This window comes from Sylvia atricapilla, chromosome 15 (genome assembly GCF_009819655.1).
Source record: "Sylvia atricapilla isolate bSylAtr1 chromosome 15, bSylAtr1.pri, whole genome shotgun sequence".
NCBI lineage: Eukaryota > Metazoa > Chordata > Aves > Passeriformes > Sylviidae > Sylvia > Sylvia atricapilla.
The window spans coordinates 11,726,626-11,746,142 of record NC_089154.1 but is presented as its reverse complement, the minus strand read 5'-3'; the positions used below and the strand labels follow the sequence as shown (position 1 = coordinate 11,746,142).

The 19,517-nt window shown below is 40.8% G+C and overlaps 1 protein-coding gene across 20 annotated transcripts in view; it reads right to left on the bottom strand.

The window, feature by feature from the left end:
* Positions 1 to 19,517, bottom strand: part of RBFOX1 (RNA binding fox-1 homolog 1) — a 773,912-nt gene that overhangs the window by 115,712 nt on the left and 638,683 nt on the right. For all 20 annotated transcript variants that reach the window (XM_066330222.1, XM_066330221.1, XM_066330225.1 and 17 more), the window contains one exon: positions 9,306 to 9,548. In XM_066330222.1, the coding sequence (XP_066186319.1) occupies positions 9,306 to 9,548 (243 nt within the window). The remainder of the gene's footprint in view (positions 1 to 9,305; positions 9,549 to 19,517) is intronic.

The following is a 19,517-nucleotide window of genomic DNA, read 5'->3' as shown; positions in this document are numbered from 1 at the left end:
CCTGGCTGAGATTTAAAGAGGTCTCTGCTGGAAAAGCAAATGCAAGAAGCCCCTTTAAGCAAGAGCAGCAGAAGACCTAAGGGATGTCTCTTAAAAAGCTGTTGAGAAGTTTTTTCTAAATCAAAAAAGGCAGCACAGTATGCTGATGCTTCAACACAACTGTGTGGGATATCAGCTGAAAAAGCATCTAGAATCAGCAAGCTGGTGCAATTTAGATACAAAAATACCAGAGAATTCATGTATGTTTTTCACATCCACTATATATTTCCTTCAGAGGTTCCACAGTCTCTTCATGCCATGTTAAAATCAGTGGCATGATGAAAAAAAAAAACAAAAACCCTCCTGTAGGGGAGGAGGAAATGAAAGCAAGTGAGTAGATAATATTGGAATGAGCAAAACCTAGGAAGACAGAAACTAGAGACCAAGTATACATAAAACAACATAAATGGAAAACAAAAGAAAGACTATAAAAAAATAGTGTAGAGATGAAAAGGAAGATAAGACAATGAAAATGCACACAAAGATTAAATGCAGGCAAGAAGCAAGCAAAAAAGGAGGAAGATTTTGTAATTATTTTTTTAGAATTAGCAATCATTTTATATTTCTATATAAAAATATATTAGGGAGGTCAGTCATGGTCAACCCACGACATGCAAAACCCACAGTTTTGCAGAGAAATTGCCAGACACATGTAAGATTAATTAAAGACAGAAAAAACCAGGCTACTCCTTTATCCCTTCTTCTGGAATATCTACAATTAATTAATACATTATTGGCCATTTAAGGTCTAGATTTGTGCAATTCAAAATGACCAACCAATTCTTTCTTGCATAGCACAGAAAGACCAAATGGGGAGTGATGTGCATGGTAGAGTATTAGCTCAGTCCAATTCTTTTCCCAGCAAAGCCTGAAAAGAAGAACTTCTAACCCTGCCCTAAATGCACATCTGGTGAATAAGAACATTTTCCTCTGTCTGCTTCTGCCTGCAATGTCTATCTGAGCCTGTCAAGCCACTGGTGGAGCATAAAGCAGCTTCAGACTCACAGATGGATTCACCTCCTTGTGGGTCACGGCAGACAGAGGGATGTGCCTCGTTACTGTCCTTCTAACACTGATGGATAGCAAAGGTAAATGTTGGAATCAAACCACTCTCTCCCACTGACCCTAGAAAGGAACAAATTAAGCAGGGAGAAGTGGTAAGCAAGCCCACACATGAGTAACGTTTAATTAAAGTAGTTCTGTGGGTGGCTGGGTGTGTGGGAAAGCTGAAAAGAGAGATGTGTGGGAGAGGGATGGAAACTTGAGAGTATAAACAGCATTAAAAAAAAAGTCTTTTCAGGGTTGGGGGGTAATAACCCACTAAGCCTTAGCTGAGACCCACGTGTAGTCATGCAGGAGAGTAAGTTTAGCTCTAGGCACAGACTGGCACAGGAATAGAAATTCAGCCTCACGATTAAAGGGAGAAGAGAGGAAGCCTCTCTGCATGATATTCCCAGCTTTTAACTGCAAGCTTGGTCTGTCCTGCCTGTGCCACCTGACCACCCTGAGCTCTCTAATGGAGAGGTACTTTCCTGAAAGCAAGAGTAAGGATTTTGCTGGACAAACAGTAAGTTACAAATCTATTCTCATCTCCAAGCAATACACAAGTTTATACTGCAATGACAAAGAGTTGGTGAATGGAGGAATCAACAACTTCTGATAAAGTTGCAAGCCATTAAAAATCAATTATGTCAATTACAAGAGAATGGAAAACATCATTGGTCTTAGCTAACCTAACACAGCCACTCATGCGTGTAGTGAAAATGAGCTAATTTTCACCAAAAAAATCCCCTCAGAAGGATCAATTTTAATTCCCATGTTATAACATGAAGCAAAGATGCAGAAGGTCAAATATAAATGGAGTTGAAATTGGCTATTTCATCACACTGAGGTCCCCTTTGAAATTTATGCTCAGTGTATTCAGCAAAATGTGCAATAGTGTTTTTTTCTCAATATGTATGAACCCAAAGCACAACCAAAGCATTTGTATGCTATGGCTACTTAGACTGCACAGAGAGAAGAAAAAGTCAATAATGCAACACGTAAAATAATTGGTATGGAGAAGTAAAGAGCCCAAGAGACAATACAAAGTACAAGAAAACTTAAAAAACCAATATTAGCTCAGCTCTTTCAGAGACAAGCAGGAAGAAAATCCTAAATTGTTTAATTGGTCAATTAAACTTGACAGATTAGAAATTAATTGGCAATGTTTTGTAGAAGAAACTTTTCAAGTCACAGTATTATGACCATCTCTGGTTGACAATGTGGTTGAAAGACCTCTGCAATGTTGTGTGCTTCAAATCTGCCTTAGAGCTGGCTGGAATTAGCTGCTGAAGTGATCTAAGAGCTGTTAGGGTGCCCTATGAAGAACATTCAGAAGGGTAATCAATGGCATTCAGCTAATTTATTTGAGTAAATATGACTAAAGATGACAGAGCGTAATTGCTCTCTGTATCCTTGTTGGTGAAAGTTTTTTTGGTTTGTTTGTTTTGTGAAGGAGCTTCAGCTTTAACATTTCACCAAGTTCAAACACAAAAAAAAAATGAGGGAAGTTAAAATCACAGCATTTATAAAACCCCACAAAAACAGAATAATATGTTTTCTGTCTCTTATTTCAACATCATACTTGCAAGCTTTTCTTGCTGTGAGAATCCAAAGGTAAAAGAAAATGAGTTGGTACCTAAATGATAATGATCATGAGATCTCAGAAGAGCCCCAGACGCACTCCTGTGCAGTCAGCTGGCAGGGTGAGGCTGCTGTCCTCACACCATATACCCACTCACAGCATCACAAAGCCCAAGTTCACTCAGCAGCACAGGAAAAAGAGGGTGGTTATTTATCCTCTTCCCAGCCAAAACAACGGAATACAAACAGGCCCTCCATAAACAGCATCGTAGGGAACAGGCAGTGTCAGGTTCTGTGTATCCTCCAGGAGAATCTATTTTAGAGCTGGCACTGCCACACAGAGGGGCTGCAGTGAGCACTGTGCTCCTGCCACTCCTTAGCATAAGCAAGGGAGCACACGTGGGGCGCAGTTGCAAAGCTGGCAGCCAGGGCTCCCAGCAAGGAAGCCTCTTAGAAGCAATAATGCCTATGATCACAAGTCATTACTGCGCCTCACCGCCCCAGCACAGCATTATGTTATCTATTTGGGATGTCAGTTTTGATCTCCTCACTGTGGAGCAGGAGCTGGACCAGGTTCCTTGCTTCTGCAGCTCTGAGGCACTCAGGGTCTTGAAATAAGCTCCTTGAAATATTTCCTTCAAGGAGCAGTTGGGACCAGATATAATAGGTAGTATAAATGAAATAGCACACCATGCTGATAGAATAGCCTGCACCAGCAGGGTATGATTTAGATGAATAAACACTGCTGTAAGAGTTGTCAAAGCATTATCAGCTATGTAGCATACTGGTGGCAAGCATCTAGAGAGAAAAATATGGCACGGAAATAGAAAAAAAAACTGGGTCACTGATATCAGTTGGCAATAAAAAGTGTCCGCGGGGGAATCTGACTTTCAAGACAGCCACTTTATGGTGAAAATTCCACTTCCTTCACAGGGGGAGCACAATGTCATCCTCTAGAGAAGGAACTGGTGTGGTTTTCTGCCCTGGAACTCTGCTCTGCTCCTTGCCAGCCACAATTAAAGAGAGAATTAAGTGAGCCACTCCTTCCCAAGCCATGGGACACAGTTCCAGGTACCCCACGGAAACCTCCCAGGCAGGAGCAGAACATCCAGAGCCAGGGATGACACCCTGAGCTCAGCAGCACTGAGAATGTCCCACCCACTCTGCAGACACTTGGTTGGACTCCCAGCCAAGTTCAGCTCGAGGCTCCTGAGCAGAAGGATGAGCCAGCACAGCACAGAGAACTTGGGTTTGAACATTTCTGCCTCCCTGACACGCTGCTGCAAGAGCAGCTGAGGGACACCTGGACACCAAGGAGGATACAGCTCCCTGTTCAGTGTGGAACAGAACTGCATGAAGCAGCCAATGCAGCCTAGGAGATGGAAAGGTCATGAATGAAATAGTAGGAGAGAAAGAGGAGATGAACCAAGGCAGAAAAGCAAGAAACTGAAGCAGGAAAAAAAGACTTATTCTAATAACTCAAAGGACAGAGCAGGAAAAAGACCTAGTAAAAAACGGAAATACGCTGCAGAAAACTGTAGTAATAATCTACTCACCTGCAGGCTTAGACAACACACAAAAACACTTTAAATGCTTCCTACTCTCAGATCTCTTACCCAAATTAATAAGCACAGTTCAGTAATTGGTACACTAAATCCCCCAAACTATCAGCAAAGGCTGTACATATCCCACTTTGCCAAAACAACAAAGTTCAACATGGTAAATAATTTTGCAGTCAAGAGCATCACTAAGCCTTCACAAATCCTCAGACAGAGGGAAGGCTTCTGCAACATGACTAAAAAAGGCACAAAGTTGGACAAATTATACCAAGAAAACATCAAACTTACAGGCCACTACATCCCAAAGAATATAAGACATCTCAAGATAAACAGAGCAGATGGAACAACAGATATAACATCTAATATATCAATTATTTTCACACAGAAGTATCAGGTTCAGTAGATGCCACCAGAGGAATTTAGGCAGTAACTAAACTGAAACCCAGTTTTAACAGTGAAGCTAGAGGGAAAATACCTCATCATCTTCCCAGGCCAGAGCCAACCCACACCTCTGCACTGCACATCTTCACAGGGCTTGAAACAGCTCACTGCACCCCCTAATGCCACGCTGGCTGCTGGTGCTCCACACTGCTGGATCACTCCTCCAAGTTAACTGCCTGTTCCTTCCAGATCTCCCATTCAAACACACAACTTATCCCACAGCATCTCTGCTCCTGAAGCCTGGTGGAGGGTCAGTCCAAACCAGAAGGACTGCACAATGATCTCAGGTTTTATGCAAAAGTAGAATTAAGTTTAAAGCAGCAGTTTTTATATACACACACAAAGCACAGAATATTACTGCAACCTCAGCTCTTACCACACCATGATAGTTACTTCCATTATTAGTATAATACACTTGGACCAGGAAACTCTAGAGAAACATTTACTTTACTATTACCTGCTCCCTTTTGCCCAGCTAATGCCTTTTTAATTTACACACACATCTCCTGCTGTCATCAACAGGAGTGGTGCAGGAAAGCCACAGGCAAAAACTGAACAAGTTTTCCTCGGAATTATTTATGTACAATACAATTGCACCTGTACATGTACACAGGTAACAGCTGATCTCATAACATGATTAAATGTCTCACTCAAAAATACTTTAATACTTACAACTACTTAATGTAGCACTCCAAACCACTCTACAAAATCATCTGATGCTACTCTTAGCATAACTTTGTGACATACTTTTCGTAGATCCAACCTTCCAGGAAGAAGCCATTTACTATTTTTGTTAATGACTTAAAGCATGCTTGATGTTTTGCAACTCCAAAAGTCTACCAGCACTTAAATAACCCACTGCTGGGTGATTATTCATTTTGGATGTACTCAGACGAACTTCCTCCTTCCTCAAAGTTAACAAACATATGGATCCAAAGAGACGAAAACCAGAGATGCTCAGAGAAGGCTCCAAGTAACTTTTGACAGGATTTTGCTACCCACTGGTGATTTTATATTATTTCAGCTAAGTCATCCTGTCTTTAATAATTTACTCCCCTTTCATCCTCTCCCTCTTCTCCTGTTTCACAGCACCACAATCAGAGTTAACAATCCCTGCACATACAATCTGAGCACCTCTTGTTCCAGCACTTACTCTTACACTATTTTATCTAAACAGATTAAAACTGGTCCCTGGGAAAGACACTTGCTACAAGTACAAGAGCGTGTGCAGGAGTATGTGAAGTCCTTTTGAACATGAATCACAAGTGCACTCTGCCCAAAGCTACAAACCTGTAATAAAACCACTGATTGAGATTTTGTTCAGTTTGTGGCAAATGGGGATCCTGGCAGTGGCTCCAGCTGGGCTGGGATCACACCCTGGGCTGCAGTTAAGGATTCAAGGGAAATTGTACAGAATGAGTTTATCTTTATTATTTCTGTCTTATTGGGGTTTAGATGGCACTAGACATCCTTTCAGATAAGATGAAAGAACCTGGGGCACTCAGAGTGAACCTGGGATGTATCTCCCCTCAGCATGGATTCAGTCCTTCGTGGAGCACTTCTGGTAGTAATTCTACAGTTTAGACAACTGCCCTGCAGTTTTTTAGGTTCACATTGCAAAATTTTAAGATCCATTTTCAATGGTGTATCCACCTCCACACATACATAAATCTGTAAGTAAAAAAAATTCAAAACCTGATCTTGCCTCTAGCAGCCTACCCTAATCACAACAGCTTTCTTTTGTGAATGACTGGCCAATTGATTATCTTTCTTCCAGATGCATGTCACAAACAGCTTACTGAAAGGAAATTAACTAAAACCATTGGGACCTACCAAAAAAATGCCACTATGTCCCCTCACCAATTCCACTCAAAACTCTTCGACTGGAAATCAACTATTCTCAAAGCTAGCAGGAATTAGAACAAAAACCAGAATTTTTCCCCTTCACTAACAAAGATCACATCGAGGTACAATGTTGACACAGTGCTATTTGAAGCTCTCTTTCATAATAAAAAGTTATATTATCAAACCTACAGAGAGATGTTCACAGCTGGACCCTCATAATATTACAAAGGCCACGTTAAATCTGCCTGGGATCCACCTGCATATATCTATTTATGGAGTCTCCACAGTGTGCCAAGAGCAAATGTGGCTAATGACATCCAGCATAACAGATTTTAAACCTGGGTCCCTGTAATTAAATTGTGCAAGGAGTATTTGTCAGAACGTTTGTAAACCTGACTGGTGAACAATGTGTTAAATGTCAGTGCAGATCCATAGATAAACACACTTCTTGGAAACCTGCCTTTTCATTGCACTATTCTTGAGAGAGAGCATCCACAGCTTTCAATATAACATGGCAATTTAGAAAAAAAATATCTTTTTTACAAACTGAAGCACACTAAAACTTTCTCAAATAGACCCTAAAGTCAAAAGGAAGGAAATCTAATTCTTTATCAACAGCATGAGAGCTACTTCAAAATTTTCCGTCCATTCCTCTGTAAGAAAGGAAACCAGAATGCAAGGAAAGGATCCCCAATGAAAAAGAGCAAATAACTATACCATATTCCCTGAATATAACAGGTTAGTGGAATTGAAGTGTTATCCTGCAGAGAATGGAAATTCACTCCAAGGGGAAACAGAAGAAAAAAGGTGTCTGACAGGTAAAATACAAGTTGGATATTAGGAAGGCAAAAAGCAAGTAAGTGCAGATAGCAAAGGACACAAAACCAAATAACAATAAAGTCTATTTGCATATCAGAAGCATGAAACTTTGCAGAGAATCATTGGGTCTGCTAGAGCTGGGATTGAATAGAGCACTTGAAGAAGATAAGGGCATTGCAGACAATCCAAACTATGTCATTTCACGAGCCCTTGCTATGGAAAATGTTGGGAAAACACATCCCTGACTTCTCTGATAAAGTGACTGACATTTCTTCAAACTGAAAAATCAAAACGGGGTGAGGAAACACAATCAATTGAAAGCAATAAATGATGAGGGATGAGCTCCTGTCCCACTCCCATCGATGGGTCTTTTACCATTGATTTTAGCACTGTCAGTATTTTACTTCGGGACTGAACTGAAGCAGCTTCAAAACATGAAAAGGCTGAGCTGGCCATCACAGTGGATTGTTCAACTTGCAGCAGTGGTCACAAAAACCAAGCAAAATCAGAGAACATAAAAGAACAAAAAAGGTACAGTAGGAAAGGCTATCTTTTTAGTCAATATCCAATCTCTTCTGGAGTGTCTATTCAGCTTAGGATTCTTGCTCTAAACCAATGACAGTGGTATTTGACAGGAGTTGGGCAACAATCAAAAATGATTATGGAAGCAAGTTTTAAAAGCTGGAAAGAACCAGGAATTTAACTTAGCAAAGAGATGGATAAGAGGAGACACAGTAGACCTGCAAAGAATACTATGAGATATCAGCAAATAGGATGCTCTTCAATTTAAACTTTCTCCCAGTACTGGAGAAAAGAGTAACTCAGGGCAATAAAAAGTTACCGAGTTAAAAAAGAAAAAGACCAAAACATTTTACAGCATAAACCACAAAAAAGTGTGTAATTAATTCACAAGGATTTCTCTGTCATAATAGCAAGGAATATTCTTCAGTGCCTTTGCTATTGCTTTCCTTTCTTGCTCAACCCATATAAAGAAATTAGTGGCATGGCAACAAACACAAATTTGCAGAGCTCATTTAAGAGAATGCGCTTTCCTTTTCTTCTTGCCCTAATGCACGAAACCCTTTTTAGGCTGGATCTGAGCCAGAAAGGAAGGGGAGGTAAGCTGAGGCAAAGATGAGGACAGCCAGGAGAGAAGTTTCAAGCACTGGCTGTTCTGTGCTCCATCCTGCACATGTAACACGGGGGGCTGGTTGATGGCTCAGAAATCTGCCAGCCCTTGGCACTGGATATATTGGGTCCCAGTCTAGAATTAAGACAGAAACACCAAACTATCAGTGTGTGAAATTTGCGACTTAAATTACAAGGTAGAGCTATCCAAGGAGTCTCTTGCATAATTCATGACACTTCAGAACTTCACATATAAATCAAATAGATGGAAAGTCTATCATTTCTGCTCTGTTTAGCACAGATCCACACACAACTTGGATAATGGCTGCACAAACAAGCTCTCTAGAAAATACAATATTGCAGACATGCTCTTCACAATACTAATTCACACAGTAAATTTTGTACAGGATGATTCAAGTAATACTTTTATTAAAACTACTTGTGTCAAAAACACAGAGGTCATTAAAAATAATCAAATGAGTCTGTTTTGGGTTTTTTGGTTGCTTTCTTTGGCCCAGCAAATGAATGCCTACAAACACTCATTTGCAATGTTTTTCCATATTGGACTTAATTAAAATTTATGCTGTGATTCACAGGCTGGCTATTAATCATTTTGTCTAACATCGTTGAAAATGAAACTCCAGGTTCCACAGAGCTCCAACACTTGCTAAGAAGCTCCAAACCCAGTGAAAACACATTCTCCAGGTTCAACAGCAAACTCTGACAGACTCTAAACCGTAACACGGTGACTAAGCCTAACGCAAATGAAGTGTGTCAAGGGGGGAAAAAAAAAAAAAGTCATTGATAAATACATCCAGAGCTTTAGAAAGAGCAGTAACCTTGACTTACTGTGGCTGTGCCGGAGACAGTTTGTGCATTTGTGTCAGGTGCACTCTGTTCGGAGTGTGTCTGAGCAGGAGGGTACATGTTTAACGTGTGCTCTGGAACAGTGCTCTGGCCTGTGTAGTCGGGCGCTGGGTGCGGATGTGGGGCTGTGTATTCTGCAGGGATGCCGTTCTGAGGTGGAGCGAACTGCGCTGAGGCATAAGGCTGTGCCATTGTGTCAGGAGGTGCTGTAGCTTCCTGATTACCCTGTGGAAAGCGAAGGGGAAAAAGAAAGAAAGAAAAAAATAAATAAAGAATGATAATTAAAAAAAAAAAAAAAAAAAAAAGGGAAGAAACGTGGCGCGAGATAAAAATCGGCGAAGGTCCCGCGCCTGTAACGCGGAGAGCGATGAGAGCATCCTGGCCCCAAAAGGGCACAGCAGTGGCTGTTTCTTGAGGAGAATATTCCTTATCTGCATTAAATGCATTTTGCTAACCCTATTAAGTATTATCATAATTAGACAAACAAATCTACTGCTCGCTGGATAATTGTAGACTAGTCTCTAAGCGGGAAAGGTCAGTGAAATCTGCCTGCACTAATGATGCCTCAACTCAGACAAGGAACAGGGACAAAGCCAGTTTATTCCAAAGGCTCCTGAGCACAGCTGCCAGCACAGAGCTTGGGCAAGCTCAGCCCCCAGTCTGTGAGCACTCTGACTGACCATTTGCAGAACACAATATAGGCAACTTACACACATGGCAGGACTTGGATGCATACTGTTAACAAACACTAAAAAATACTGATGTGAAATAATGCCCTGAGATATCCAGAATACTTTGAGGTAGTCTGCATTGAGCAATTGCATGCCACAAATGCAAAATAATAATGAGATCCAGCCAAAAAAATTAAATATTTGGATCTAAAAGTGCACCAGTTCAAAACTTTAAATAACATAAAAGAAAAATTCTATGTAAAGAGAAATAGATTTAAGAACTTTAAAGGTTTTACATTTGAGGACAATAGTATTTCATGTCCAGATCACAATTAGCCTATAGCATTAATAACACTATCCTCATACCTTTATAAAGAGATTCATGTTTCCATTTGATATAATAAAGAATAGCCAAGCCTCTTAATTGATCAATTAGAAAATTTCTGACTAAATGTTTTGCTCACACCAAAAAGCAATAATTCTAGAGGAAGAAATGTACACTGCAATCTTTCTGAATCTATATAAAAAATGTCCAAAACAGTATTTTGCCTGAGACAGCACTAGAGGCCACTAGGGCAGGGACTATCCCAACCTCAGATAAACCAATTTAAAAAATAAAATTAACCCACTAAGTAGCAAGGAATGTGAAAATGCACAGTTAAGTTAAAATTTAATTACCTTTCCAACTACTCCATCATTCTCCTACCAATGTACATGGTACGGGCACCTGTCAAAGACTATTTCAGGGATTTTATTTGTACTCATCCGTCCATGATTTTCTAATTTAAAATAGTCTGGGTGAATAAAAGACTTTCTTCTGCACTTCATACTTAAGGGCATTTCCAGCCAATTTCAACTAATTCAGACATCAGCTCTCTGGACCTGAACTCGTCCTGAACTCAAGAGCTTTTAAGAATTCGCACAGGAGTTAAGTCTCGGTACTTGACAGGCTTAAAAGAAAAAACTGAATTTTCCTTTGTAAAAGGCACTCAGCATGTCCTAAAAAATTAGAAATTTATATTAGCAATCAAACCCTCTCTAATTTACAATCCCATCTTTGCTGCTGGTTTAATGTATGGCCTTGAGCAAGTGGTTTCCATTGCTTCATTCAACCGTCTTTAGCAGGAAACCAGGGTTTAGTCACTAAGATTTGTTTGCATATCTACAGTCTTAGCAAGGCTAATGCTGCACTGAAAATGGCCCTGTTAAATTTCTGTGGAGGTTAAAAACTCTGGTAAATGTGTACTTTTACCCTCTACTATTAAAATGACAACGTTTCTTTCTTATTTCTTTTACCTAGTATTTTCACTAGTAAAAAAATATTAAAAAAATCCAGATGAAGCAAAACCCAGGAACGACTGGATTACACCAGAGACATTCATTAAATGTTAAAGAAGTACTTTTAAAACTTGTGTGGGAGGCAGCCAACCTTAAATTTTTTAATCAGCTGTTTCAGGAGGGACTTGAGCAAGGGGTAAGAGTGAACAAAAGCAAATCCAGATTCTGCCTCTATAAGCATTTTCACTGTGCTGGTTTTGAAACACAGGAGCTGGTTAGCACTGGTCCTTAAGCTATTCCTTCCTGTCAGATGCTGAACACGGCCTCAGAGTCAGCAGCTGTTAAAAAAGAGCAGCAATGGCAACAGAGGGAGCAAGGGGTGATGTCCAGGTGCATTTCATCTTAAGGGTTTTGTACCACCTCCAGTCCTAAACCAGATGTTGCTGAGACCCCCACCGTTTCTCATTAACCTTGACAGCAGTTCCATGAGGACCCTAATTAATATTCAAAGCATCCACACCTAGTGCTAATTACAGCTCATATTTAATTAAGAGGGCTGAACTTTTCTATTATTTTTTACCAGCAACTCCAAATTTTGTAGATTTATCACCAAATGGCAAATTGCACTGGCAATTTCAGAACCTCCACAATGCTGAGACTCTTCTACCTCTTCCATTACACTTGTTCATCTGAGGTCTGGCTCATTTATTTATAAGTGAGACCCCATTAATAAATAAACAAGAAAGGGTCAGGGATTTGGCTCCCCTTTTTTTTTTTTTTTTTTTTTTTTTAACTAACTTTTACATATTCAGAGATTTACAGCCTTGCAATTGAAGAAGCCAACCTCACTATGCTTAGAGCAGAAAACTGACACAAGATTATCAGTGCAGCCTCTGCAGGCTCATTTAATTGTTGGAAGGCAGGGGACATTAAGGAAATTAAACTTGCACATGTTACTGCAGGCCCTAAGATTAAAATGATCGTGGCAATAAATCTGAGATGTTCATCCCTTAAAAGAAGTGACTACTGACTACTAACCTTTAAAATTGGTGTGAATTTATTATTCATAATTAATTCAATAGACACAGTATTACAATGTAATATAAAAGCATGTATGTTTAAACAAGTTCTTTAGTATTTACTTGGCTAATAATAGCCAAAGCCAATTGTTCAAAACACTAATTTCTATTAAGAACAATGAAGTGTCAGTTATCACACATTTGTATGTACATGGGGTTGATGGAAACCCCAGACTACACAAAAGATACACTTGAATAGATTTTCAGGAAGCAAAAATTCTTTAAATAGAATCACCTAAAACGTTCCTTTATTGTGCTCTTTAAAATGCAGTGAACTGAAATGAATAAAAGAAATAATAAATTCTCATGCATTAAGTTGAAAATACGAAATGGCCCTAAAAGCAAGAGGAAATATTGATCCTACATTAGCCTATGAACTCAGGTACTAAAGTAATTTCCAAGCTGTGTATGACAGTACACAGGCATACCTTAATACCACCTAGGCAGCAGAGGCTAAACAGAAGTTGTCCCTTCAGACTCAGTTCTAAGTATCTTTAAGATTAAATGACCCCTTAATGCTCACTTTGTGCATGGGTTTTTAAAAAAGTGGTTGTTGGCAAGAGCAAGGAGAACAAAGGATGGCAGACAGTCAGGCTCTGCTAAATGTTCTGGCCTGAGTCTTAATGAAAACCACATTTCAACTGAAAAATATGCTTTACGTGGCAGTGTATAAAACCAAATTTATTGCTTTCTGGTCAAATGTTGAACTCTAAAGAATCGAAAAGGATTCCGACGATGTAGGTAAGTGAAGGCTCTCCTATTATTTCATCCATGTTACCCCATTTGAAGAAAAGCTCAGAATTTAAACTGCTCCTACTATCTCAGATCTCAAATGCCTTTTCAGCATTGCCTGCTCTGAAAGGATTTCATAATTAAGAAATGTATAAAAAGTGTCAAAACATAATAAAGCGAGCTTGTTATGTTTGTACACAAAGGAGAGAGCACAGAAAACATTATTATGCAGTGTTCCTTTTTTTAAAAAACACATTTGCAGCATAAAAACGTATTCAATGGGAACCTTTCTGCTTGCCTGCATTTTGAAGTCAAACTCACAGTTTATTGTTTGTTTTGCTCCGTTTTCCGTTTGGTGCGTTTTGTTTCTTTGGCAAGAGCTACCTCACATTTAGAGAAAGCCTCCTGTACTGTAGTTAAATGAGCCAAACTGCACCGTATCCTTAGGGCACGGAAACAGAGAGGAAAAATGCAACATTTTGTGTACAAACCTGCTGCTTCTAAGGGCTCAGTTACATCTACCAAGCCCCGTAACTTTGCCCTCCTCCAGACTTAAGCATCAAGATATGGCTTAGAAATCTTGCATGCAGTGGTGCAGCTGTTTACAAGAACTACCCTGGCTTGACTAAAAATCAAGAGCTCCAAGTGAAAAGAAAAGTGCAAATACCTGCTGTACCATGGTGCTGCCTCTATCCTCCATAAACTTGGCAGCTGCTCTGGTCCCAGGCCATGCAGCATCTGCCCCAGAGGAGCATCAGTGCTGGCTGGGGCTGTGTGAATGGTGCAGGGCTGTGGGAGATGGGAGTGCAGAGGGAGGGGGAGAGCCCAGGCTGGGTTCTCTGACCTCCCTGGCAGCATCTAACTGCTCCCAAAATCTCCAGTCCAGATGGGGCTCCCCCAGCACCGGCCGCGCCCCATCAATCACAGCAGGCCACTCCTCTGGCTCCTGCCACTGCTCCTGGAGTGCACCACTGAGCAGATGATTACACAGGCAAGGAGGGAAAAAAACCAGCTTGACTACGTTAATAGCTGTTTAAAAAACATTGGGAATGCTACTATGGAAGTCGCCGGAAGCTGAAGGTTTTTCTTTTAAAATTAACGCGGCTGTGTTCAGAGTTCCAAAACTAAAAAACTCCCAAAACTAAAAAATACTAAACTTCCAGGGCTCTGGCTCTGTGATAGCTACAATGTCCAGTTACACACGTGCATTTCTGTGGGATTAATTCCTCCTCCATGTGGCAGAGTTAATACCAATAAAGTTCTGATCTTAAAACTGCTAAACGCCACAACTAAACTGTGGATATGGAACTAGCCTGGTTTGGATTAAATGTACTTTATCCTTCCATTCAAATGAAATATAGTTTCCTTTCTTCTTTCATTTCATGACATCCCTCTCACTTAGCAGGGGAAATATTTCAGAAGTGCTTCCAAGGTTCAGTTCTGTGAGGCACTTTAAACAACCTAATGCTTCACTCTTAAAGAAACTTTCCTAGATGCTCCAGTGATGGCTTCAAAATGATTGAACTTCTATCTAAAGAAATAAAGAAAATAATAATAAAAAAAACACCCTAAAAAGATTCAAACAGCCCCAAATAATACACATTTATTGCCACTGTTGCAGACTGCCTACAGACATCAGAGTTCAGAAGGAGGGCAGACACGTAACACTGGAATTATTCTAACAAACCTTCCAATTCTAACGGGGTGGGCAGAGCAACAAATGGTCATCAATTCATCATTAAACTTATATTCCAACTGAAACATATTAGAATTCTTTGAAGTGGCAGCGTAATTCTTCCAGATTTGTTGCTGGCACTCCCCAATTAATGATAATAAAAGCAGCCACTTTGGATTTTTCAGAAGGAATCAGACATCCAACCACACTGGACTGATAATCACAACTGACTGACTCTGCGAGCTTTCTCTGTTGTAGCTTAATTATCTGACCAGGCCACTTGACTCGCATCATTTGCTTCTGCAATCACACAAAATGAATGCTCCAGCCACCTCTCTTTTTTGGACGGTTCAGGACAAAGCCAAATTCAGATTTCAAAAGTAACATAACGCAGAATAACTTTTTTCAGGTAGAATAGCGGGGGAAAGATAACAATAAACAAGCAACAGAGAATTTCTTTACTACCTTAGCAGGAAAGTACCATTTCATGCCTCCCATTGCAGAGGAACATCTACTTTTGGTCTTATTTACATGTGACATACTGTATTCCAATAAAAGGCTGTGCTGCATATGTGTTTGATAACGACATGTTCACTTTGTGTCAGTGCCTGAGGTATGGAACAGGCAAGCAACTGAAACTTCCCAACAGCCTGCAAAGGACATTTACTTACATTTCACTGAAAGCAGCAAACAACCTGCCCAAACTCAGTCTGAATTCCTGCCTGAATTCAAGAGCAATAACACTATGGACACACCAATACACACAGACAGAGCCTTCCCTCCCACACCTTCACTCGTTCCAACTCGTTGCAGCTTCCAACTGCCTTTATGATGCTGTCTTTGATTATCAGAGCTTTCCTTATCCTACATGGCTAATCCTTTTCCTGCTATTTCCAATGGCCCATTTGGACATGACTCTGCCACACTGCTTTGTTTTGCTTCCACATTAACATCCAAATCTTTCTTTTTAAGTTTTCTGCCTCTCCCTCACTATCTCCAGCTCTGACTCTTAAGGTCTTTCCAACTGCAGCTCAACCTTGTATTCCATCAACCAGTATTTCCCTTGGAAAAATTTTTATGTCACATTTGAAGAACAACTCTCCAAAATGGCCTTAAGAGCCATATAGCAAGACACTCTGAAGAACTCAGGTGTATTTACAATGAGGATTGATTCTTAAAACCTCCTAAAAAAAGGTATAAAATATAAAAGAATCTTGCTATTATCCACAAGTCAGTATAGGAAACTCCACCTCATTTGTGTAACACCTTTTCTAGAGCATACTGAGGAGGATGCAGCATCCCTGTACCCAAATAGCAAAAATAAAGGGCTGGATTGTTAACATAAAAGATGCATGAAAAGCCATCTGGAATACTGGCTTTTAAAGTGAGTAGCAGTCAACATTTAGAAGTTTAACTCAGCTATGAGTTCCAGCCCTTGGGCACCAAGACCAGGTCCCAAAACTGTTGAACATCATCACAAAAGACATATGTGAAGTGTCAGAATGCAAACTCACCCAGCACAGCGATCAGGGAGCAGTTCTGGGGCTCTGCAGAAGCTACAGGAGTGGGCTGATGAGAGCCTGGCCAAGTCCTGCTCTTGGGACAGGATAATCCCTCACACTGGCCCATGGCCTGGCTGCCTGGCCAGAGAGCAGCTCTGCAGGAGAAGATGAGTCCTGGTGAGCAGAGCTGGGTACAAAGCAGTGCTCTGCCTTCCAGGCAGCCAGTGTGAACTGCTCTGCAGGCTGCATTAGCAAAGGCTGGTCAGTGAGGTGAGGAAAGGGCTCATTCCTCCCTGCACAGCACTTGGGAGAGCATCTGGGACACCAGTCTGGAGTGCCTCAGGACAGGAGATGTGCCTGGGAGTTCAGTGGTGGGTTGCCAGGGCAGCTGCAGGGCTGGAGCACATGACAGAGGCTGAGGCAGCTGGGTCAGCATGGCCTGCAGAAGGGAGGGCTCAGACAACCTAATTGCATCTTCTTCCACTTAACCAAAGGTTACAGGGACAGAACCCGCAGGTACAGAGTGACACAACAAGGAGCAACAGCTAAAAGTTGCCCAAAGGTAAATTCTGCTTCGCTCTAAAGAGTAAGATAATGAATATGAGGGAAGTTAAGCACAGGAAAATGCTGCTCAGAGAGGTTATGGCATCCTGGAGACTTTCAAACCTGAACTCTAAAAGCCCCTGAGCAACCTAATCTGTGTAGTTACCCTTGATTTAAAAGGGATATTGGGATTAGGTGGCATCTGAAGTTCCCTTTCAATCTGAATAATTCTGGGATTCCATGTGATTTCAACAATAGCAGAATAGCTTCAAAATGGATTTTAAACTTTTATCCTATTTGATGACTTCCTTCATAAAGGATTTACTGAGAAGGAAGAGACTAGTTACAACTTCCAGCCTGTTTCTATCCGCAAGAAACAATGTCTCAGTTCTTTGAGATGTATTTGCGATCTTTCCTTAGAAAAATACGTTTTCATTTGATTAATCCACAGCCAGAGCAGTATGGAAAGAGCAATTCTTACAGTGCAGGCAAGAGGAATTTCACAAATTATTTAATTTAATGCTGTGAACCATGACACGTTTTCATTTTCTGCCAAACGTTACCATTCTCAGCATCTGTAGAGGAACAATGCCTTACATCTCCACAAAAAGGAGTAGTTTTCTCTGCAAAGGTTTGGAGTCTGCAGAGAAAACTAAGCACATTCAAATCCAAAAGCAGTTGGAGGTATATAGTGTTCGACAGACCATTTCTAGAAATCTGATAAGTTCTTACGACATAGTTAAAATTATTCATTCAAAATTTTTTGTAAGTAGAATGCAACACCTCAATTCCAGTTTACTCCAAAAACACCTGACTAAATTTTTCAGGAGACTGGGACTGGATACAGCTGCTTCTTCAAGGTGTCTAAATGGAGCAATTTAACCTCATGGATATTAATAGTTGCCACCAAGTTATTCCCACCTCATCCAGAGTTTCAGCTGGCTTTGCAATGGACACAGCAAAGAATAGAGCCAAGTATTTACCTGTCAGCCCCAGAAAGGGGCTGAACCTACAAAAACGTTCTTGAGAGCCATTTTGTGCCAGAGAGAAACAGAATCAGAGTTCCAGGGTACCTAATTAGTGATTAGATGGTGGTAGATAAACCAAACACTGGGCAGGATGAGTGAAGAGTGCCATAAGAATCACACACAGAGAACAAGAACACAGGGCTGGAGGTCTCTGCAGACCTTTAGGTGCTTCACAAAGGCACCAGTGGAGTGGATGCATCAGAATGAGCAGAGCCACCTCCCAAACCTAAGGGCAGCAGCCCTGGTGGAGTCTGAGCTGCCAATGTCACCTCTTTAAACTGGACACTTTAAGTAACCCTTTCAACCAGGGACACAATCTTTCACTGCTGAGCTCTGATAGAGCCTCAGAAAAGAAAAGGGATATTTCTCTTCATGAACCCTCCCAGCGAATCATTTCCTAGGGCAGCACCACGACAGCCACAGTTCATCCATCAGGTGTGACACAGATCCGAGCCCCAGTACCACAAACAGGACATCATTATGTGACTCACCTGAAATAAAACAAGGAACACAGTCGGCTAGTGAGGGAAATGAGGATGCAATGCCAGAAGCTGCCTTAAGCAGCAAAGCTGACAGATCATCCCTGCTCAGCTATTTGGACACAGGGCTGCTTTGAAAGCCAGAATGAGCCGGGTTAAGTGACAACAATTCCTGCAAAGCTGTGCCAAATGATCAAACACAAGCTGGTTTGGTTTGTTTCACTTTGCTAAAACCAGGTGAATTTAAGAGTTTCGTTTATATGGTAAGCTCCATAAAGACAATGACAGGAGTGACTTTGGGAATTTGGAGGACGACCAGGAAAGTCAGCAGTAGAGTTACAAAACAGTAGAGTTCAAAAAAGGAGACTTCAGGATATCCAGGGAAAGGTCATGAATCCCCAAGGTTTACCCAGGAGAGGAAACAGTCCAAGGTAGCTGCCTGATTGAGATGTCGATGAAAGAGAACTTCAGCATGCAGGAACAAACCTTCATTAGGAAAGAACATACTTAGGAGGCTTCCATGGCTATGAAGAAGGTTAATGAAGACAGATACAAAACGTGAGCTTACAAGTGATGGCAACAAAAGAGAAGCACAGAAGTATTGCTCAGGTACTTGAGGACAAAAATGGGAAGGTTTTTTAGTCCAGCCTAGCTAGAAGTAAGACATTGTTAGTCAAAAGACATTAAGGGTGGCAAGAAAGGTTTTTTCCAGGAAAAAAAAAAATCTCGACATTAACTATTCAACATTATTTCAGAGAATGTCTGTTTCCAGTCTCTGTTTAACTTTAAGATTTCCACCATTTTGTTATTTACAATGGAACACAGATGACCTGAGCTGCAATGACCAGCCACCAGAGCAATGCCATCTTTTTTTAACGCCAGTTAAAGCAGCACTCGTTTTCTTGGCACTGAAATTAAATGATGGAACATGATCGCTGATGTTATTTACTCCTAAGATTAAAATGACAATCAAAATATCATTGGGCACAAGGAACAGACAGATTGGCTCCCTGCCTCAGCCACACTTTGCTATGCTTGTTTATCACCGAGATCATTTGCATACCTCAGTGGATGTTTATGTTAAGATGCTGTTGTAGCACTACCAAGGAACTGTTTATCCAACAATGTTTGTCATCAGCAACCTAAGGCACAGTACTGAAGGAAGGTAGACCTTCTCAACTGAGGAGACAAAAAAGGCACTAAGATG